Raw genomic sequence first — 22,393 nt, forward strand, 5'->3', positions numbered from 1 at the left:
GGGGGGGGGGGTCGTGAGGTTGTGTTATACAGCAAAATAACCCAAGGAAAATCTTTTTTTCCCAACTGCAGGGACTCAAAAAGTATTTTAAAAAGACACCAAAGGGGTCTCCCACCTCCCACGTGGCCTAAGGGTTGAGTCTCAAGCTGTTACCACTGCAACCTGAGTTCAATCTCCAGCCAGGGAGCTGATCCACATGGTGCAGCAGACCTCTCCTGTCTCCCCACTGCTCCCCTCAGCAGTGGATTTCAGTGGATTTGCCTGTTCTGCTCCCCACCCTATCTCTGGAGAATCCTCTCACCCCCGGCAACCTGGCCTGTATCCCAGTTCTACACAAAAATAAATAAATCTTTTTTGAAAAAGGGCACCCAACAACCTAAAGATGAGTAGAGTCGTTTATAAAATACCTGTGGGTTACTCCCTCCACCCGAGGTGTAAACTCTGGTGAACTTTCCTGCTCCATCATCCCAGTCCCAGTCCTCTTCCTCCTCCTCATACTCTTCCTCATCTTCCTCGTCTTCCCCCTCAACTTCCCCAGTCTTCTCAGGCAGGTTCTTCTGCAGGGCCTCAAAGAGAACGCAGGCTTCCTCTGTGACTGTCTTCAAGCCGAAGCTTTCCCTAGAAACATTTGGCACGCATTGTCAGAGGTGTACTTACAGGCACAGGTGCACTTGGAGCACAGCCCTCCTCTCCGTGGAGAAATGCCAGGAGATCCCTTTGGAGGCATCTCCACGGAAGCGCGACCCTAACCCAGCTTCCTGCTTCCAGCGTTCTGCTGCAGTTCAGAAAAACCCGCGTGTGGTGGGAAACCCACTTGTGAGTGGACCCACCATTTGTCCCAGGCCCCATGCTAGCGAACCCCGCAGGGCTGCTTTCCGAGGAGGGAGCGCTAACGGAACTGGAGGGAAGCCCAGTGCAGCCTGACCGTGGACTCAAGGCCATTTGGCAACAAAAACCACTCACTCTCAAGCATCTCCTGCAGGTACAAAGGGTTGAGCATAGCACAGTGAAGCTGTCCACAGCCTTTGCAGCACAAGTTCCACCCCCAGCCGGCCAGGGAGCTACCCACGTGGCGTGGCAGACCTCTCCTGTCTCCCCGCTGCTCCCCTCAGCTGTGTGTTTCGTCAGTCTGCCTGTTCTGTTCCCCACAGCTGTATGCAGCCTCTGCAGCGCCGGTTTGATCCTCTGCCGCTGGGAGGGGTCCCACATGGCGCAGCAGACCTCTCCTGTCTCCCCCACTGCTCCCCTCAGCAGTGTCTTCAGTCCATCTGCCTGTCCTGCTCCCCGCTCTGGCTCTGGTGAATCCTCTCACCCTCCTGTGCTTCTGACTGTACCTAGTGCTTGCATAAATAAGTAAATTTATTTAAAAAAAAAAAAACACTCTCAAATCCAGGAGGAAAGGGAGGTGAGAGAAGCCGGTGCGTGTAAGCGGCTGTGGGGGCAGAGTCGCCTAGAGCCAGGAGCAACTGTTAGGGGGAAAGGCTGTCCTGCGCTAATCCCATACAGGCTTTGTGGACCCCACCCCCACTCCAGACTAAAGCCATCAGGACATTGGGAAAGACAAATCCTGTCACCACCAAAGGGAAGGTGGCTGGGACCTGAGGGTGGAGTTAAGCAGCCAGGTTTGGTGTAAAAAACAAAACACGTGGGTCTTGGGGTCTCTCACTCTTGGGGTCGCTCGCTTCCTGGCGTCATGGCTCCTGGCTGGCGGCCAGCTCTCAGAGTGCCATTTGGGATTCTTGATGGGCGGATCGGGTGGGACGCATTTAAAACTTGGTCTCCCACTTTTCTCCCTGAGCTGTCCATTTCCTCATTTCCCCTTCCCTTGTGAATAAACCTTTTATTAACCTTTCGCGTGTGCCTGCAGTAGAGCATTGGTAAGTCCTTTTAAGCGCGCGGGTGAGGACCCAGTCAGGCTGCCCTATAACACAACCGGGACAACGGGGAGAGCGCTTGGCCACCACAGGCGCCCACGGACATATCCTCGGCGCTCGCCGGGCAAGCCCGTTTCCCCCCGCTCCGGAGCCGGGCGGCCTGACAGGCGGGCGCGCGACCTCGGCCACGCCGACTAGGGAAAGCGCCGGCTGAGGAAGCGCCCACGGGGAAGCGCCGGCTGAGGAGACCCCGGGGTCCCGCCGCCGGAGAGCGCGCGCTCGGGGGCGTGGCGGCCGCCGCCTACCCTTCCGACGAGTCCGCGTCGTCGAACTGCCCGGGCACCACGCGGCTCATCAGCACGCGCCGGTAGTCCATGGCGCCCTAGCCGCGGACGCCCGGCCGCAAACGGCCGAACGCGGACGCCGACGGCGCGCGGGACACGTGCGTTTGGCAGGAGCCTCAGAGCCGGCGGCGGCCCACGCACCGGAAGTGCAGTCCGCCGGAAGCCCCGCCCCCGACAGCCGGCCCCCCCCCGCCGGAAGTCCCGCCCCCGCCGGCTGGGCGTGAGGAGGGCGGGTCCAACGTCTGACCCCCTTGGGTCCCAGCTTTTCCTTTTATTTATTTTTTTAAAGATTTATTTTTTATTTATACAAGAGCTGGGGTACAGGCCAGACATGCAGGGGGGAGAGGATTCACCAGAGACAGAGCAGGAACAAGCGGACTGACGAAGGGGAGGGGAGCAGCGGGGAGACAGGAGACGTCTGCCGCGCCACGTGTGCAGCTCCCTGGCCGGCGGGGATCGAACCGGCGCCGCAGAGGCTGCGGACAGCTTCACAGCGCTGCGCTCAGCCCGCTGCGCCCCCGGGGACGCCCGGCTTTTCGTTTTAGAGCCGCGCTCCCTGCCTCCTCCCCGTGGCAGGACGGGCCCGCCAGCCCTCGGGCCGCGCGGCGGGAGGCTCCCGCGCGTGCTTGCCGCTCTCCAGGCCGGAGGAGCCGGCGCCGCGGTGACGTCACAGGGCCGGTCGCTCGCGCGTCTCTTCGGAGCCGGCGCGAGTGATGACGTCATACGGCCTGGCCGGCGCGCGTCCTGGCGTCACGAGGCCGGGCCGGCTCGCGTCCTGGCGGAGCCGGCGTGGGCGGTGACGTCACAGTGCCTGGCTGGCCCGCTTCCCGGCGACGGGCGTTCGGGCGGCGGCGGGCGGGTTCACGGACCCGTCTCGTGGTCTCGAGGGTCCCCGCGCGCTGGAAGCCAGCACCCCCCCGCGGATTCGAAACCTGGTGCGCCGTTTTGAGGTGACAAGGAGACCGGGGCTTGTGAAACGATCGGGTTCGCCCTGCGGCTGAGAAGAGATTTGGGAACAGGCGCGTGAAGTTGTGCCAGTGGCCCCTACTAACGCCCTTCAGCGTGCGGAGTGCCTCGCCAAGTGTTCGAATAAATAGTTAACAAGTCTGGTGTCCCTCGAGTAAGGGCAGAATAAACGATGGAAAAGTAGCCCCAACTTAGAGGGGCAAAGGTACATTTTGTTCGTTTGGACAAAGGGTAAAAGTTGTAACTGGAAGGTCTGGGTTCCCGCCGGTATTGAAATAAGACCCTTGCTTTTTGCTTTAAAAAAATTTTTTTTTTTGGAAAACAGAACAAGGATTCTTCAGCTGGTCTTCACCGCCAGGCAGTGCCTATGTACCTGGAAGGCAGGGGAGAGGTGAGCATGGAGTGGCACCTGTCCCCAGTCCTAACCACCCCGCCCTGCTCACTTTTTTATGCTTTACCCAGGATGATGGCAATAGATTTGAAAAAATTCATCCTCAGTATGTTACTTACTAGCTGGATCATTCAATAGAATAAGGAATCCGGCAGCAGCCTTCCTGCCCTCCTTTGACTATGCAGGTGTTTCTCTTCTCAAACCACCCTTTCTGGCAGCTTTTCCTGCCATCTTATGTCTGCAAGTGTCCTTTATTCTTCTCTTTTTCTAATAAATCTGCCCTCTTGGATGGGTTAGAGGGTATACATGGAGGAGGGGTCATAGGAACAAATCAGTGGAGAAGTCAGTGCTTACTCTCCACAACACTGGTGCCTGTGCTGTGGGAACATGAACGGACTCCTGGAGGTAGGGATGTCTAAAGGCAAGCGCTACCACCTTTGATACAATGGTGAAGATGAAATCGGAAAACAAATAGGTGGGCCTCCCCTGGTGGTGCAGCGGTTGAGCGCTGGGCTGCGAGGCTGCCTGCAGCCTCTGCAGCGCCGGTTCGTTCCCCGGCCGCCAGCGAGGGTCCCACAAAAAAAAAAAAAAAAAAAAAAGGTGCTGAATTGTGGCACAGAAGTTTAGACTAAACGTAGGGATTTAAAAAAAATAACTCAGGATTGGATAGATAGGAAGTTTAGGATCCAGAGGCACTTGGCACAACAGAATACTGAGTGCTGGGGAATGTGATCGGCGTCTGACCCAGTAAGGAAGTTGCTGGGTCAGTGGGGTGAATGACTTTGGGAGACCCAGAACAGAAACTCAAGCAGAAGAATATGGGCTTTCGACTTTTCCACCCTGGTTCTCTGATAGACTCAGGAGGTCCTGAGAATATGGAGCCAGGTGATGACAGGGCTTGGAAAACAAGTTGAAAGGAGAAATGGACAGGTAACGACAACTGAATCATTCGAGATGATGAATGAGGGAGATCAAAGATGTCCACAAGTTTTCAAACCCTGGTGCCTGAGAGAATCAGTATGGCATAGCAAAGGGAGGGAAAACCAATTTACAAAGTTGGATTTGACCTGATGAAGAGATACTTGAGTCAAAGCTACCAAGTAAATATTGTGGAAACATGGTGTTTGTGGAATCTATTTGGCCTCATTTTGCAAATACCTGTTGTTAAATAACCCATTATGTCAGTGCTCCAAGCCTGTTAGGAATTATTGGATAGTAGCCACGCCCTCACTTGTTGGTGTCTAAATCATTTATTTTACTACAAATCCGCGTGATAGACTCAGACTAATATGTTTTCCTTTTCCAATAGCTTGGCAAGTGAAATTTCAAATCCTAGAACAGTAAACTTTGCTGCGTAATGGGAGGAAGGATAGGGAAACATGCTTATTGTTTGCATGTTCTAATAGATACTTAAATTATGTTTTTTTTCCCAAGAGACCATCTTCCATCATCACTCAACAGGAACAAGAAGTATTAAAAAGCTTGGTGGTCATCTTCAGACCGTGTGCATTTTGAAGTGGATACTTCTCTGAAAAGTTAGAAAGCATGTTAGAAGCAGATGCTATGAATGTCAGCAATCTTCCTCGAGACTTTGCTCACTCAGATTCTCCCTTCTATGTGGAAGCCAGCAGTAGCACTTCAGACTTACCTCAGGTGTGCATTGCTTACGTTCTGTGAGGTACAAATGTATTTAGCATTCATATTGTCTCCCATGTGAAGTTTTTTCCCAAAAAAATATGAACTACAAAAATAGTCTCTGAGGGGGGCCTCCCTGGTGGTGCAGCGGGTTGAGCGCAGCACTGTGATGCTGTCCGCGGCCTCTGCAGCGCCGGTTCACTTACCGGCCAGCCAGGGAGATTCCCACATGGTGAGGCAGAACTCTCCTATCTCGCCCGCTGCTCCCCTCAACAGTGTACTTTAGTCCTTCTGCCTGTTCTGCTCCCTGCTCTGTCTCTGGTGAGTCCTCTTACTCTCCCGCACCTCTGGCCTGTACCCCAGTGCTTGTATAAATAAATCTTTGGAAAAAAAAAAAAAGTCTCTGAGGGAGGAGGGGAATAAAGGGTCTGTTTCATTATTCTATAAAGAAAAGTAGAATTTTACAAATAGGATGTTAAAAGTGATTCTTTCTAGCCACTATGAATTCCCAAGAGTGCAGCAAGGACGTGCCACAACTATTCAGTCCCAGGCAGAACACAAGCCTGACATCTGGGCTATAGCATCCCCGTAAGTCAGCATGCGAACTGTCACCCCATCTGTGATGACACTGACAGCGCCCCGGGTGTAAATAACTTTCTGGCTCCATGAAGATCCTTGTGCCCCTTCTCACAAGACAAGACAGACTGTAACGTCCCAAGATCCACACATACTGTTCTAAATGCATTACAATTATTGGCAAGAGTGTAGAGAATAGGAATGCATTAGCTTGCCCCATGTGAAATTGCCTTTTCTTTCGAAGGATGAACATCGACAATTTCACTAGAGAACTGCTTAGCGATAGGAAATCAGCCCAGTTTACACATTTCTGTGTGGTGTTTTAATTCTTCCTCTAGAAAGTGAACATAATGAGATATTTGCAGAACTACCACAGTAACTGAACATTGCGAGTAGACGGACAGCTGCGTGCATGATTGCACATGTTTGGCACACGCTTTGCCCTGAAGTACCACAGCACAGTGCATAGCGCTGGCTGGGGAGATGGTTGTGCATTTCCCTTACTACCTTATTTATACTGTTTCTCTACTAAACCCCTCATCTCAGGTAGTACTGAGGTGACTCTGGTCACTTGGGCTTTTTTTTTTTTATAAAGATTATTTATGCAGACCAGAGCTGGGGTACAGGCCAGAGGTACGGGGGTGAGAGGATTCACCAGAGACAGAGCGGGGAACAGAACAGGCAGACTGACAAAATACACTGCTGAGGGAAGCAGCGGGGAGACAGGAGAGGTCTGCTGCTCCATGTGGGAAGCTGCCTGGCCAGCCTGGAATCAAACTCATGCTGCAGCGTCTGTGGATAGCTTCACAGTGCTGTGCTTAACCCCTTGCACCACCAGGGAGGTCCTACTTGGGCTTTTGACTGTTTTTTTTTTAGACAACATTCAAACTTCTTTTTTAGAACTATGAAAAACTAACTATGTTGAAGAAACTGGTCCTGGTGTGGCAGCGTTACTGAGGGCCCAGGACACTGAATGGTTGTGTCACACTGTGTTAGCAGGTCTTCCCTCTCGGATATCATTGAGCATCTTATTCTAAGAAATTTGTAGACCACAGAAACAAAAGGCATATTTTAGTTAGAAACAGTAATATTTTAGAAGGCTTAGAGTTAGAGGTGATCTGGGACTCCATGTGTCCTCCCGAGAAGTCTGTGCATGGGAATAGTGCGATTGTGATTTCAGGCATAGCATCCAAGAAACTAAAAATCTGATTGGGAGGAATGGTCTGAATTAGCAACAAGTCTAGAAAATAGGTTGTTAACAAAATATAGGTCATTTTTGGTTATACTTCAAATACATTCAATAAGTAGAAGAATGTATAAGAAAACATCATTGAATAGATGTTTATAACTCATTGGTTTATAAGATTTTTTACAGCATCATTTAATTCCACATTATTCATGATTAAGTCAGTATTTTCCTCAGTTATTTAAAATGTTTTCCTTACTGTCTTATTTATACTGTTAATTTACTTAAAAAACCCCTCTTCTTAGTGTTGAGTTGACTTTGAAAATAAACCCTACCTGAAATGTTCTAGATTTCTATTTAGCTGGAATCCCAACATACTGTTTTATGTATTTTTAATGTCAAAAGACTCAAATTACAGCTGCCCAATTAGTTTAGACCAGATGTAACAAAGGTGAGCAAATTATCAATAAGAGATAGAGAAGTTGTCATTTTTCCTTAAGTTACAGTCACATGATTCAACTTACCAAAAAATCAGAAATGCTGAAATAGCAAGATGAGTGTTTGCCACTCGCTGTGGTGGGTGCATGAGCCTGGTCTCCCCGAAGGGAGCCACGTATTGGCCACACCTCATGCCACTGTGCTTTTCAAGCAAGTGTGTTTGCACAAGACCCGGCAAGAGGTCACAAGACCCAGCAAATAGGTCCCCACTGGCTGAAGGTTCAGATACTGATGAACAGTTTTTAGTACACTTGATCTTAGCTAAAAGGCCGAGAAGCAATGATGAACAGTTTTTAGCAACACGATATATTTAAGTAAGACGTGTACTGGGGGTTTTTTTGGTTTTTTGGTTTTTTTGGGGGTTTTTTTGCACACTTAACAAATAACATAGCTTCTGAATGTACTGGGCGACCAAACAATTCACCTGACTCGTTTAAGTGCTGTAGTCTGGAACAAGACCTGAGAGCCGCTGCCTGTACTCAAAATAGAAAGCATGTTCTACCCACACAAATACTAGCCAAAATACTAGAAAATACAGAAATACACTAACATAAAAAATACAGAAAATACCAGCCAAAAGTTCCATTGTAGCCCATGTACCCCTTATGGAAGGCTTTATAATGTTTGTAGTGATACCTCTCTTATTACTACAGGATGAAATAATGACAACAAGAAGGGAAACTGAGTCTAAGCTCACACTTTCTGAAGAAATTTATGGCACACTGGACGATCTGCTGGGTGGTGAGTACCTCTGCTAGCACTGTGGAGTACGATGCTATGTGTGTGTTCTGAGATAATCCTAACAGCCAGGCGCTGTGCGCTGTCCTGTCTGTGCCTCATTACAGCTAATCCTGGCTGTGGAGAAAAAGGTATGTCCTGAATGCCTGAAATAAAGGTAGATGTAGTCTTCTCTGTCATTTACTGCCATAAAGCACACACAGTCCATTATAAAAAGTTAAAATTACATGTGACTTTTGATGCGTGTTTGCTGTTACATGATTCACTGTGCTTTTGATTCTTTCCAAAGAAATTTTTATAATTAAACATCCAAAAATACTGGTCAAGTGAAATCATTTTTTTTTAAGATTTATTTATGTATATAATAACTGGGGTACAGGCCAGATGTGTGGAGGGTGAGAGGATTCGCCAGAGACAGAGTGGGGAACAGAACAGGCAGATCCACTGAAATACACTGCTGAGGGGAGCAGCAGGGAGACAGGAGAGGTCTGCTGCGCCATGTGGGTTGCTCCCTGGTCGGCTGGGGATAGAACTCATGCTGCAGTGGCTGCAGAGAGCTTCATAGGTTGCATCTTAACCCCTTGCACCACCAGGGAGGCCCCAAGTGCAATCATTTTACAGACATCTTGGAATTTGCCGTGATAGTATTTAACTGTGATAACACATGATGGGCTTGTTTTGTGGCAGTCATTGAGAACTTCCATCCCCCAGAAAAAAGGGGCGTCATTCGCCAGTACAAGCCCTGTATGGAATTCCTGCAGGGCCCCAGCCATTTATTATAAATGTGAGCATGTTAGTGCACGGGCAACTAATTCTCTCCTCATCTTTCTCTTTCTAATGAGATGTCCACATAGGACATTGCACCCAGAATCAGGCAGCGGACACCAGCTTTCCTGCCTTCAGACTCTTTGAAACCCCTTGTGAAATTTATCAGACAGAAACATTTAGTGGCGAAGTGGCAACATTTCAAAACCTGCCTGAATGCTCACCTCATGCAGAGAAGGCAGAAGTGCAGAGTCATGTGTATAAATACGCGAAGGTCAGCAGTGCAGAGGCAGACTCGTGTGAGGAGGAAAACCCGCTGGGTACTAGCCCTTGCACAAGTAAAAACCCACTTGCCCCAGAGCGGGCTGGACAACCTCCAGGAAGCCCAACTCTGACCCACTGCAGTGGACGGACGCAGACATTCCTGGAGACACCGCCACTGGCTAGAAGCCCTGCCTCGCCTGCTGCCCCTGACCCCGGGCCACCGCAGAACTTCTTAAGTAAGGAAAGTGTCCACAGGGGCTAAAGACCCTTTGATAAAGAGAATAGCTTTAACCTGCTTGGTCTAGGAGCTACGTAGAAATCTTGGTACATGAATCATGATGGCCAGATGGCCTGTAGAAAATTAAAGGATTGTTTTTGTAACGTGTGTGCGCGCACTTACACATATATGGGACTTTCCCAGAGAATCGGTGTGTTCAGAAAAGTCTGCATCCTAGAATATGGCGAGAGTCTCAAAGTTTAACTTTGGTAAACACCAGCGTGATGTCTGTCTCTACCACATCTGCTGTGTGTGCCCCATGCTCCCAGGGGCTGCACCCTCACCTAGCACCTGATCCTCAAACATTTTGTTAAGTAGGTGTTGTTCTTGGAAGCAGAGATGATCGTTGCTGTTTTATAGCTGAAGAACCAAACTCGAGGGCTCTAGGTTTACGGTCAACTGTCACAGCTCATGTTCCTCCTCTCCCACACTTACCTTGTTTCTTGTAACTGACAGGTTGCCGTTTGCTCCCAAGGAGGGCAGAATTCTGGGGAGATTCCCAAGCTGTGCATGGTTCACCCAAAGGAAGTCCCAGCAGAGGACGCGGAGGGGCACCAAATTGTCCCAGCAGGCATGTGGTCCCCTGCCGGCCTCTCCTGGAGTGGAGGAGCGTCTCCAGAAGACCACAGGAGCCCCGACACAGAGCAAAGCCTGGAGAGCTTCCAGCCGCTGGAAGAGGACATGGCTTTGAATGAGGTCTTGCAGAAGTTAAGACAGACCAACCAAAAGCAGCAGACTCGGATCTACAACCTGCAGTGCAGCAACAGGTACTTGGAGAAGAAGGTGGCGGAGCTGCAGAGGAGGACGGCCAAGCAGCAGGTTTTCCTCGACGTCATCAGTAAGCTGAAGGAGAATGTGGAGGAGCTGATCGAAGACAAGTACAGAGTGATGCTGGAGAAGAATGACACGGAGAAGACACTGCAGAAGGTGCACAAGGTCCTGGCCAGCACCCAGGGACACCTGCAGGACTGCAGGCACGAGAAGGAGGCCTTGCAGCTGGAGCTGAAGAAGGTCAAGACCAGCTACGTGCACCTGCAGGAAAGGTACGTGACGGAAATGCAGCAGAAAAACGAGACCCTCAGCCAGTGCGTAGAGAGAGACAAGACCCTTAGCAGGAAGGAGGAGGAGGTGCAGCAGCTACAGCAGCTGAAGGGTGAGCTGGAGAAGGCCACCGCCTGCGCGCTGGACTTGCTGAAAAGGGAGAAAGAGACCCGAGAGCAAGAGCTCCTGTCTTTGCAGGAGGAATTCCAGAGACAGGAAAAAGAAAACCTGGCCGAAAGGCAGAAGCTGAAGTCAAGGCTTGAGAACCTGATTGCCCAAGTGAAGAATTTGCAAATCGTGTCTGAAAACGAAAAAGTGAAGAACACACAACTCCAGGAGCAGATTGACAGGGTCAGGCGCGAAAATGCGAGGCTCCAGCAGCAGGTCACCAGGACCGAGACGCCACCTCCCAGCCCTCTGCCGGCGCCAGCCAAGGAGCCCTCCCAGGAGATCCCGGGGCCCATCCCGGAGCCATCCATCACCCAGGTACTGAGACAGGCTTAGAGTCCACGGCGGGAGCTCTGGAGCCGCTAATAGACCGGTGATGCCCACTTAGGCTTGGCACTGGCACGTGTTTACTTGCAAAACAATTTATTTAATAATTTGTAATTTTAGTGATTTGCAGGATATGTTCTTTTTATTAGCAATAATCACGCCTTGGATAAACCTCATGGGCTACGATACTGCCACTGCACAAAGCTAGGATACGTTCTTTTTAAAAAGTGTGAGAGAGTGGGGAGAGAGGTGTGGGGAAGTGGTCCACACCTGCCCACGTGGAGGGAAGGCAGCCATTTGTGGCTCCCGTGACTGCCCTGTGGCTGTGGCAGTGAACCTGGGGTGGGGGCCCCACACCTGCGCCTCTGCAGCTCCTTGCAGAAGTCAGTAGGTTAACTGCATTTAGCACAGTGAAATGATTTCCTTGCATTCCTTTTAAAAAGTTCTTTATCTTGAGTAATCAATTTCTTTAATACCTGCCCCCTCACCCTCCAATGTTAGTCGACTTTGAGTTATACTTTTGATTGGCTCTCAAAGCGTGGTCTGGGAGTATCTACAAGGCTAAAAGTGTTTTAATTAATATTAAGAGGTCATGCCTTTTGCCACTCTCATTCTTTCATTAAGTGTGCTGTGGAGTCTTCCAGAAACTACGAGGCACACGCTGACATATTTGCTTTCATGGTTGATGGAGTGTGTGAAGCAAGTTTGAGACTCCTGCTGTCTCCCATTGAGCCAGGATTAAAAACATGTCCCAAAAATGTAAAACATGGCTACCCTTTAATAGTTTATTCTAGAAAATGTGGTGATTTTACAATTAAAAAAAAAAAGTGTAATTCCTGGTGACACATAATGGGTTTATTATTTAAGGAAATTCACAACCAGATTCCTAAATGTTCTCAGTTGTTATTTCTGGTCCTCTGAACGCTGCTGGGGTAGACCCCTCATAAACCACACGTGCACATCGGGGGGTCCTGAAATCCCAGAGTTTGAGTGTCAGTGATCAGAATCTGTCACAGGGGCCATTTGTCCAGCCTTTTACTTACACAGGCCTCTGGATTCTTTGTCCTCCTTGTGACGTGTCTGAACCTGTGCCCGAAGAATGCCAGGATGCTCCGACCTCACTTGCTCCTTGGCTGCTCTCGCCGGCCTGGTGAGGAAGAGAGCCCAGACCCCCCGGACATGAAGAGGGCCGCTCAGCTGGCCTCCAAGATTCACAGTCTCCTGGCACTGCTGGTGGGATTTCTCATGTGCCAGGTGATAAAATAACACGTGTGTTTTCTTGGGGGTCGGGGGGCCTGGGCTTGGACTAAAGCACAAGAGCTGGCCAAAGGAGACAGGTAAGCATCAAGGAAGGAGGGGGACATCCGGCCTCTGAGCCAGGCTTCGCCCCACCCCTGTTCGTTCCTGCCTGTTCCCTTTCTACAGCACTGAGCCCCACAAGGCTGCCAGAGCAGACAGGATTGGAGGCAGTGGGAGACCGGGGGAGACCCCAGCTGCAGCCCTCACGGCCCATGTCCACATTTCTGGAAGGCCCTGGGAGCGGCTTCTTGCTCTCCGGGCCTGTCCTGGGTTGAGAATTACGCCCAATGAGTGGCTCTTGGCCACGCAACTGGGAGTGGAGGGCAAGCAGGAGCCCACATCGTCCAAGATGGTGGAGTCCGTACCTGCCAGCCAACTCCTGCCTGCTGCTTCCTGCCCAGCAGCCTGGCTGAGAAGTGCGCGTGCTCTTACCTGAGTTCACCTGGTGATCAGGGGAGCGAGGCTCGCTGCAGTCCGTGAGGCTGGACTATTCTTAGGAGGGGTGGCCTGGCTGGCTGCGCTCCCCCTCCTGTCCCGTCTGCCATGCTTCTGGGCGCTCAGCTTCTGGGCACTCACAAGTCCCCGTGGTTGCCAGGCTCGGGGGCACACTTCGGTGGTGGTCTTGATTCAGCATAAACCTCGTTTGTGTCTTGTTTTAACTGAGTTCTGAACCCTCACTTAACGACACCCTGGACACCTTGCTGACGGAGCCACTGCGGGAGGTCGCAGGCTGGCCACCTGACATTTCGCTGATCCTAGACGACACTTGGCATGAGCCCTCCACCATCACAGTTGCCGCGCTCCTCAGTCTTGCGTGCAGGCTGCTGCTGCCTGAGCCCTGGGCGATGGGGCATTAGCCACGCTCTTCCCCGTAGACCCCGGCAGACAGCACCCGTGCACCCCTGCCCCCACCCCACCCAGAACACAGGCCTCCGGCGCACACTGCTCCTCTCCCAGGATGGCCCTGGCAGGCACTCAGCACTGTCCCGGGAGGCCTGTCTCCTGTTGTCCCTGCTGTCCAAGGGTTAGCTGTGTAGCCCTCACACTACCCTGTGTTCGATTATCTGCCCCGAAAAACTAACCAAGCTGAGAGCAGTTTCTCGTCCCAAGCGCCGGAGGTTAAGCAGCGGGGCTCAGCATGGGCGCCGCGGGCACTGTGTCCTGCGGTCATGTGGGCTTGGGGCCTTCATTCTGGGCACCGTGGACATGACCAGCATTTCAGGACTGTTGAGGGTGCCTGGTTGGTCCCGGTGTCGGGTATGACCGTTTGTCTGAGTTTTGGGTTTGTGAGCTGCCCAGGCTTGGAGGGGATGTGCGTGTGGGTGGCAGGCAGGTGGGCTTGACCAGCGAGGGTGGCCTGCATGGTGACCGGCCTCACGTCAAGAACAAACCATAGCAGGGGGCCTCCCTGGTGACGCAGCAGTTGAGCGCTGGGTTGCGAGGCTGCCTGCAGCCTCTGCAGCGCCAGTTCGATCCCCGGCTGCTCCCCGGCCACGGGAGGAGGGTCCCACATGGTGCGCAGACCTCTCCTGCCGCCCGCTGCTCCCCTCAGCAATGTACCTCGGTCCTTCTGCCTGCTCTGGCTCTGGTGAATTCTCTCGCCCTCCCATGCTTCTGACTGTACCCAGTGCTTGTATAAATGAATAAATAAATCTTTAAAAAAAAATAAAATAAAATGTCTGCCAACCTAGAATTTAAAAAAAAAAAAAAAAAACAACAAGCCACAGTGGCTCCACTCCACTGCCTCTTCCCCCACAAGCGCCCGGGTCTTGGGAGAAGCTACTGAACCTGGGTTCAGCTTTATTTTACCTCCTTGAGTGTGGGCATTAGTTTGCAGAGGTTGGATGGTTTCATTTGTGGGTTTTCCTTCTCCTTTCAGCTTCACTGAAACGTTTTTAATCTTTTTCAACCACTAGCCCCAGGGCGTCACCAGTCCTGACACTGAACCTGTCAAAGACGGCGAGAAAGTCAGCGACATAATGTTGCAAAAGCTGAAGAGCTTCCATCACAAAAAGAAAAATCTAGATAAAGAGGTACCGTGTTTCTTCTTTGTTCTAAAGTGTCATTTTTCACGGAAACAGTTGTCAGAAGATAATGTAAAAGTATAAAACGCCCCTAAAATTTAAGATTTTTCCAAAGAGTTGTTTTGGGGGACCAGATTGGTTTCTTGTGCCCCTCACCAGAGACGTGGGTCAGGTCTCGTCTTAGGAAACGTCTGCACAAGAACGTCTTATCTGCTGGAATGTGGAAGTTGCATTCGCTTGAGGTGTCGTTTCTGTCCACACCCCTTCACTTGGAATAATTATAACGGGGGGTTTCCCAGGAAAAAGGGGGTACCAGGTTCCCTGCCCCATCCAAGGGATGGTGGAGTTGAACAGGGAGGAGAAGCTGGAGAGGAGGCTGAGGAAGGGAAATGGAAAGATGGGGAGCCAGGAGACCTGGAGGCGGCACATGGCACTGAGATATGTGAAGAAGTTGCACTTGCTTATTGGTCCTGGACTGGTTGAAACAAATGCGTTGAGACCCAAGGGGAAGTGACAGTGGCAGCTTTTATCTTGATTTTGCTCTGTTCCTGCCAGACTTGTCTGGCTATTTCTGAACCTTTTCTATGGGTCCCCAGCTGGAAGGAGCTTTAGGCTGTGGCAGCTTTTGGGCCTTGCTCTGGGCCAACCCTGTTTGGCCAGACTTTTACCCAAGAGGGAACAGGTAACTTTGGGTACCTGATTTGGAAGTTATATAGTTTTTGTCTTGTCTGTCTCCCAAGCTAATTGCACTGAAGTTCCTTTTCATTAAAGTTCTATATGTTTTGTCTTGATGAGGAGGATGGCAGAACCTATTTAGAGTAGGCAGGTGTAGGGGTTCTGGGGTGCTGCCCCTCTCTCTGCCCTGTAACTAATGAGCACACTGAAAACAAATTTTCTCTCTTAAGTGGCACAAGGGTGAGGGAAGAGACTCTGGACTCTCTGTGATTATGGTTTTCTCAATGCAGCAGCACAGAAATCGAGGGATAAATCCAAGAGTGAATGAGAGCAGGAAAGCCAAGCAGCACGCCAGCAGGCGGGCGCAGTGCAGAGCTGGCAGGCTCGTCTGGCTGGAGGCATGAGGCCACCATCCAGCCTGGGCCTTCAGGCAGTAGCACAGTCAGTCTTGGGCCATCAGAAATGCCGTCTCTGAATTGAGGTAGACAGGAAACTTGCTCCAACTATTCCAGAGACTCCCGTAGGAAAAAGGTTCAAGAGATGGACAGACACAAGGGCTGGCCCCTCTTCTGACACGGCCTCCAGATGAGCCCATTGAGGTGCAGCAGGGCACGGCAGAATGGAATTTCCGGTATTTGATGTTCTTTTGATAAATGTCTGTGTTGTCACTCTAGTTTGGCAGGTGAAATGGCTTGTGTCTATGGCTGGACCCAGAAAAGGGGCCAGAGGGGTCGTGAGCCATGAGGCAGGACACGCAACTGGCTGTTAGCTGGATGACGAGGCCACAGGAGCCATATTAAAGCCTCTTTTTTTAAATTTTGAAACATTTTCATAGAATACAAGTAATATTTTTGTAATTGCTGTCCTTTGGAAAAGTTTGAATATTGAATATTAAGATTTACTGTCGCTATACTAAAGAAACAAATGAGTAAATAAGAAATGAATGTAACTTACCTCTGGAAAAAGCTGGGTTTTTTTTTTCCCCTTTAAAGAACTGTAATAACTGGCTGTGAAAACAGCTGACCATGGTCAGGGAGATGACGCCCTGGTGTCACCAAGCCTGCCTCAGCTGAGGATCTGCTGGTCCTTCACACTCAGCACACACTGTCACGGCTGGACCCAGTGACCCTAGAGGACAGGGTGACGTCAGCAAGGGGCAAAGGCCCCAGGGCAGTGTCCAAAGGAAACAAGTCTCGAGCATCTAAAAGTCCTCTCCCAGGTGCCGCACAGATATGCCCTCCCCACCACCCCCTCGGGGCCAGCAGGCAGCACCTGAGTGGCGTCTCCACACACAGGGCCCAGGCACAGTCACCCGCTCCTCCCAGGGAAGATGGACCCCCACGCCTACCATTCCCAGATGCCCACAGGGCAGCCTGGCCACCTTTGAGGGGCAGCCGCAGGCCTGAGGCGGGGTCTTCCTGCACAGGTGTGCTCCTGGGGCTGGAGGTCGCTGGACATGGCTCATGGATGGTGTTTTAGATGTGACTGACGCGTTTATTTCCTGCCCTCACCTTAACGATCACGTGCTTTTCCCCCAGCTACTGAAACATAAAGACAGAATCACAACCTTTAGAGAGCTGATTGCTAATGAAAAAGCATTTCAAGACCAGGTTATTGAGGTGAGTTTGACACTGTTTACTGCCCTCTTCTTGTGACATAAACACCTCAGCAAAACAGTGCAAATCCAGGGCAGTGGGACACCCTGGCTTGTCATTGTCATCAAGTGGGACTCACCCAGGGGCGCAGGGATGGTTTACCAGACACACTCCAGTCAGAGTGTGGCGTCCCAGCAACAGCGTAAGGATAAAAGTTCCAGGATAGTCACATTTCTTAGGTACTCTCTTTAAAAACAAATACAAAATCACAACTTCAGATTTTTCTGTTCCTTTGGTAAATTTTTGAACTCTACCTAGCTGAGTTCCACATTCCTATTCATCAGCTACTGAAGAGCCCTTTGCTAGTTAAACTAGTATTTACTGTAAAATAACATGCTTAATGTATGTTCCCATCTGATGTATTATATATTTTAATGTCTTTAATTTCAGACTACTGACTTTGATTTGGGTGAGGCCAGCAGTGCCAGCGACATCCCGGTCCTGCTAGGGGCCAAACTGGACAAGTACCACAACCTAAATGAAGAGCTTGACTTCCTGGTAAGAGGCTCTTCTGTCGCTCTGCTAGCATTCTCACACACAGTGCTGTTCCCTCTACAGAGTCAAGGTCTGACTCAAAATATGTGCTCGTTAATGAGCTCACTCCGGGCGTCTAGCCGTGGCATTCATCCTCAGAGCGTGGAGCTAAGTTTGCGCTGCCAGCTTGGGAGACTTGATGCCGCCCCACCTGGCTTGTTCCTACTGACCAGACTTTTTCTTTCAAAATGCAGAAATAAGAAGGCGTGTGCTGCCTGGCAAGGAAAGACATTTATATAGTCGCCCAGGCTGCCACAGTCCTATGGCAGCTGGGGCCAGTGCCATCCACCGTGGGGGGCTCTTTGGGGGTGTTGCCTAAAGCCACGCAGTGATCATTGTGTGATAAATAAGTGCATCGGATCAACACACTGTGTCTTAAACTTCCACAGTGTTATATGTCAATTGTAGGAAAGAATAAGGAAACTGAAACAGGAAAACATGTTAGAAGGAAATGGAAATATCTGGGTTTCTAGACAGTTACAACCCAGTTAGACCCACTGTGCTACAGAGACTCACCGACATAATTTGTTTTTTAAAGATTTATTTATTTATACAAGATTGATTGATTGATTGATTGATTGATTGATATACAAGCACTGGGTACAGTCAGAAGCACAGGAGGGTGAGAGAATTCACCAGAGCCAGAGCGGGGAGCAGAGCAGACAGAAGGACCTAAGTACACTTCTGAGGGGAGCAGTGGGCGGCAGGAGAGGTCTGCGTGCCATGTGGGACCCTCCTCCAGTGGCCGGGGAGCAGCCGGGGATCGAACCGGCGCCGCAGAGGCCGCGGGCAGCTTTGCAACCCAGCGCTCAACCGCTGCGCCACCAGGGAGGCCCCGACATAATTTGTTTTTAATAGTCAAGTCTGTCATTTTTAAATGACTAAAAATCGGCATTCTGTTCCAAATGATTGTGTATGTATCTGTAAAAGAAAATACAAAGCTCATTCATGTGAGGGTCCAAAGCTTTCTCCTTTCCTGATTCATTAACCTTATTCATGGCATCAGCAATGGTGGGCCTCCGTGGGGCAGCAGGTGGCATGCAGCTTGGACGCAGCCTGGCTCCTTGGCAGCCTGGAGAAGCCAGCTCTGAGCACTGCATGCAGACGGAGAAGCGGCACCACGGACGTGGGCACAGAGACAGCATCCCTCCCTGCTCCTGCCAGGCACTGCCCTCTCACCCACGTTTCTCTGTAGATCGGCAAACTGGGGAACCTGCTCGAGTCAAAGGAAAACCACTGCAACAGACTCATCGCCGAGAACGACAGGTGCCAGAGACATCTGGGCGACTTAATAAACAAGGTACAGGCCTCCCCACAGGTGGCCATTCTTACCCCTCCCCCCACCCCAGCTGTGGCCAATGGTGGGGGCAGGGGGCAGGCCTCCAGCTGGGCGCACACAGTCTCTGCAGCTGGCCCCCTGGGTCCTGAGCCACTGCTACCTAGGGAAGGGGGAGCAAACCTCACCCGCCTCCTGTCTAACTCACCTGTTAAACACTGGCGACATTACCCACGAGGACTGAGCCCCCACCACGCAGCTCATGCGGGACAATAAGGTCGGGGCTGCGGGCCTGGGCTGCCGCTGCCACCGCTGCTCCCGCACAGGAGGCAGGGCCTTGGTGGAGCCCCCACAGGAGCCAGGTCACGGGCTTCCCTCAGAGGGCCCTACAAAGGGAACAGCAAGCCCTGTGGCATACGATCGCCTGGCTTGTCCTTCCAGGTGATGTCCTACGAGGAGATCATCGAGTGCGCTGACCAGCGGCTGGAGCTGTCCCACTCCCACATCACCCAGTAAGTGAGCGGCCGCCTGCCCAGCGAACGCATCCTGAGGCTTCAGTCCACGCCCTGGCGTGCCCAGCCCTGGCCTGGGTGCCTGGGGCACAGAGAGCAGGGTCACTAGCTAGGCTGTTCTCCGCAACTCCAGACCGCGAGGTCTGGCCTGCCCACTCGGACCCCTGGCTCGGAGAGCTTTCCTGCCCTCCTCATCTGTCGATGAACTTCTTGCTCTTCTACCTAAGGAAAAGAGAGAAAAGTTGGTTTTAGTGATGATTCAATTTTTTCTTCCTCAGCTTAGAACAGAGAAATAAACATTTGGAAGATTTGATTAAGAAACCCAGGGAGAGGGCCAGAAAACTACGGTGAGTTTGTCTCTTCTGAATAATACTGTCTTAATGTATGATAACAATAATAATACATCCAGTACAGCACACAGCACATTAGAAAACTTTTTTCTTGTCTCTATGTAAGATCAGCGAGATTTAAGTTATGTGGAAGTGATTGGTGTTCTGCCTTCCAGGCCGGACTCGCTTGAGAAGGGGTTGTGGTAACACCTCCTTTATTTTTTTAAAGATTTATTTATTTATACAAGCACTGGGCACAGCCAGAAGCGCGGGAGGGCGAGAGAATTTACCAGAGCCAGAGCGGGGAGCAGAGCAGTCAGAAGGACCAAGGTACACTGCTGAGGGGAGCAGCGGGCGGCAGGAGAGGTCTGCGCGCCAAGCGGGACCCTCCTCCGGTGACTGGGGAGCAGCCGGGGATCGAACCAGCGCCACAGAGGCTGCGGGCAGCTTTGCAACCCAGCGCTCAACCGCTGTGCCACCGGGGAGGCCTGGTAACACCTCCTTTAAAAAGGGGGTTCCCTGTTTCTGTGGGGCTTCCCCTCACTTCCATGGAAGATCCCAGAAAGGTTATGAGCTAGGATTCTGTCTACAGAAGAACAGTTTATCCTGTTAGATGTTTTATGGCCAGATTTTCTCACACCAGTGTTAAAGCTTACAATGCATTACTCTGAAGGGTCTTGGTACCGGGTGCCGTGGAGATGCATGCAGGTTCAAGCTAGGACTGCAGAGCAAGGGGTCAGCTTTTCTCATCCGTGAAAGGCTGCCCCATGCCCAGTGCTACTCAGCCCGGCTCACCTTGATCGACCGGGGTCCTCTCGAGCTGCTGGGAGAAACCGTGCAGTGTTTCTTTCTGGAATGACTTTCAAATGAGGACATTTGCATGTGTTTCTGATATCACAATCACGTTTCTCCAGCTCTGATACTTGGTTACTTGCAACTAACCTCTCTCCGCTCGTGTGGGCTCAGACTAGTCTTGGAAGCAGGGGGTGAGGCGAGGCAGGGGCTCCCCATCCAGCCCATAAGGCTGTTTCGAGACAACTTAAGATTTATGTCGGCCTCTGGCCTCCACCTTCCCAGGCCCGCCACCCACTGCACCCAGCCCGCCCAGCTTGTGCCGTGGCCTTCAGGTGAGGGTGGATGGGGAGCGGGGAGGGCAGCGCACGCAGCCAGCATCCCAGCTGGCTATTTTTGCCTCCCGTGCTGTGTCACTTCCAAGGAAATTCATTAGGTTCCCAAGCCTCAGCCAGCGGTAAAAGCAGCGCTGAGGCCCTGCCGGGCAGGTGGTAGTGGAAGCGAGCTGAGTGTGGGAGAGCTTGGTCGCACCCCTCGGAGCCTGTTCTCACTCCTTTCTTGGAAGCAAGTGAAAACCAGCCGCGCACTGGCTCCTGTCGCCCCTCATCCAGCGCACACCCTGTTCTTTCTGCTCCTCCCAGGCCGAGAGTATTAGAGCAGCACCCCAAGTCCACAACTGCCGTCGTCCGGGCGGACAGCCGGTGTGGACAGTCCCATGTCGCCTGACCTGCACCCGATGAAATGTGCCCTGGAGCTCCCAGCAGCCTGCAGCTTGGCCTCCCTGCCGCCTCCTGGCCCGCACCTCCACCCGCCTTGGGGCCACTCCCCTGCCCTCCACCGGCGCCATCCCCGCATGGACCCTGCTGCCTCCTCGGAGCAGACAGCAGAGGACCCAGGGGCCAGTGTGGCGCACAGGCGAGCGAGCTGCCGGACGCCCCTCCACCTGCCAGCCGCCACATCAGCTCCTGGCCCTGCCCGCCACCACCTCTCGCCCACCACTTGTAACCGTAACATGGTGTGAGGTCTCTGCTCCCTGGTGTTGTGTTCACTGCTTCCCACCTGCCATTCTCCCCCACCCCCCAACTTTGTTCCCACTTCGGTGCCCTGCCAGATCCCACTCTGGGGCCCTGTCCCACCTGGTGGGCCCAGCAACCCCCTTGCGTGCATACACACAACTGGGATGGAGTGGGGGCCCCTTCGTCAGCATCCATGCATATGACAGCCCCAGTGGGTGGGGGCGCTCTAGGTCATCCTCTAGGTTCCCCCATGACCAGACCGTCCCTGCAGCATGAGGAATGAGTCTTCTCTCCCAACATCCATCCTCGGAAGGAAGGGTCAGACCTCAGGCCCCGAGAGAAGGGGTAACTTGGGGACAGCGTGGCCTCCGTCACCTCACTCACAGTGCAGGTTCCAGTTCTTTCTGGGGCTGGCAGAGACCAGCAAGTCAACAGAAGACTTCATCAATCTCAGAACTCGAGCGGGCTGTTCTGAAACCAAGAATCAAAAAGTGCCTCCAAGCGGGGAGGGTCAGTCAGCTCAGGCCAGTGGGACTCCAGCAAGGTCCAGCCCTGACGGCCAGGCCGGGTGGCGCGTGCTGGCGCAAGTGGCAGTCTAGGTCGCTGTGGCCGGAAAGGGATGGCAGTCTTCTGCTAGGGTGGGTGGGGTTGGGTTGGCTCAGCCCAGCCAACCCGGAAAGTCTCCAGTGTTATCAGGGCAACCCTGGGAGCTCTCTGGGGCTGGTTGCTTAAGGGCCAGAGGATTATTCTGGCCCAAACCAGTTTAAACAACGGCAGAGAGGACCCTACCCTGACCTCGGGGTCAAAAGCACCATCCACATAACAAAATCCCCACTCCACCCCTGGAGTGGAGGCACCCCTAGGCTGCCTTTCTCTGAAGTGGGGAAGCTTGGAGAGGCTGGCTTGGCCGGAGGCTACACTGTACCTGCACAGCCCAGAGTCTGTCCAGTCCATCTGCCCCCACCCTGTCCACATGCGAGTCCTGCCAAACCCCCTCCTGGAAGGGCCAGATGGTGGGGGCAATCCACCCCTCCTACTTGAATCTAAAGTCTCTGTGCTCGAATCCCCGTTGGATTTGAGCTGGTCAATCCAAGCTACTTGGTGTTGGAGAGCAACCCCCTGAGAAAGAGGCAAGAGGGGCAGTGAGCCCTGGCCACGCAGTGCGTGGAGGAATCCCGAGGCCACACCAGCGACTGTGGCGATGACTCAGGGAGGGGGCGCACGGGGAGAG

General features: G+C 52.1%; 1 protein-coding gene across 1 annotated transcript; it reads left to right on the top strand.

The window, feature by feature from the left end:
• Window positions 1-5,076: 5,076 nt before the first annotated feature.
• CAGE1 (cancer antigen 1) lies at window positions 5,077-20,872 on the top strand (the record flags this gene model as incomplete). The annotated part of the gene is made up of 12 exons (XM_084259544.1): window positions 5,077-5,228; window positions 8,124-8,211; window positions 8,316-8,339; window positions 9,990-11,041; window positions 12,098-12,304; window positions 14,266-14,382; window positions 16,587-16,667; window positions 17,094-17,201; window positions 18,433-18,537; window positions 18,955-19,025; window positions 19,304-19,372; window positions 20,788-20,872. The coding sequence occupies exons 1-12, from the start codon at window positions 5,121-5,123 to the stop codon at window positions 20,870-20,872; spliced, it is 2,115 nt and encodes a 704-aa protein (XP_084115670.1). The 5' UTR covers window positions 5,077-5,120.
• Window positions 20,873-22,393: the final 1,521 nt, after the last annotated feature.

Source organism: Talpa europaea, assembly GCF_964194135.1.
Source record: "Talpa europaea genome assembly, chromosome: 2".
Lineage (NCBI taxonomy): Eukaryota > Metazoa > Chordata > Mammalia > Eulipotyphla > Talpidae > Talpa > Talpa europaea.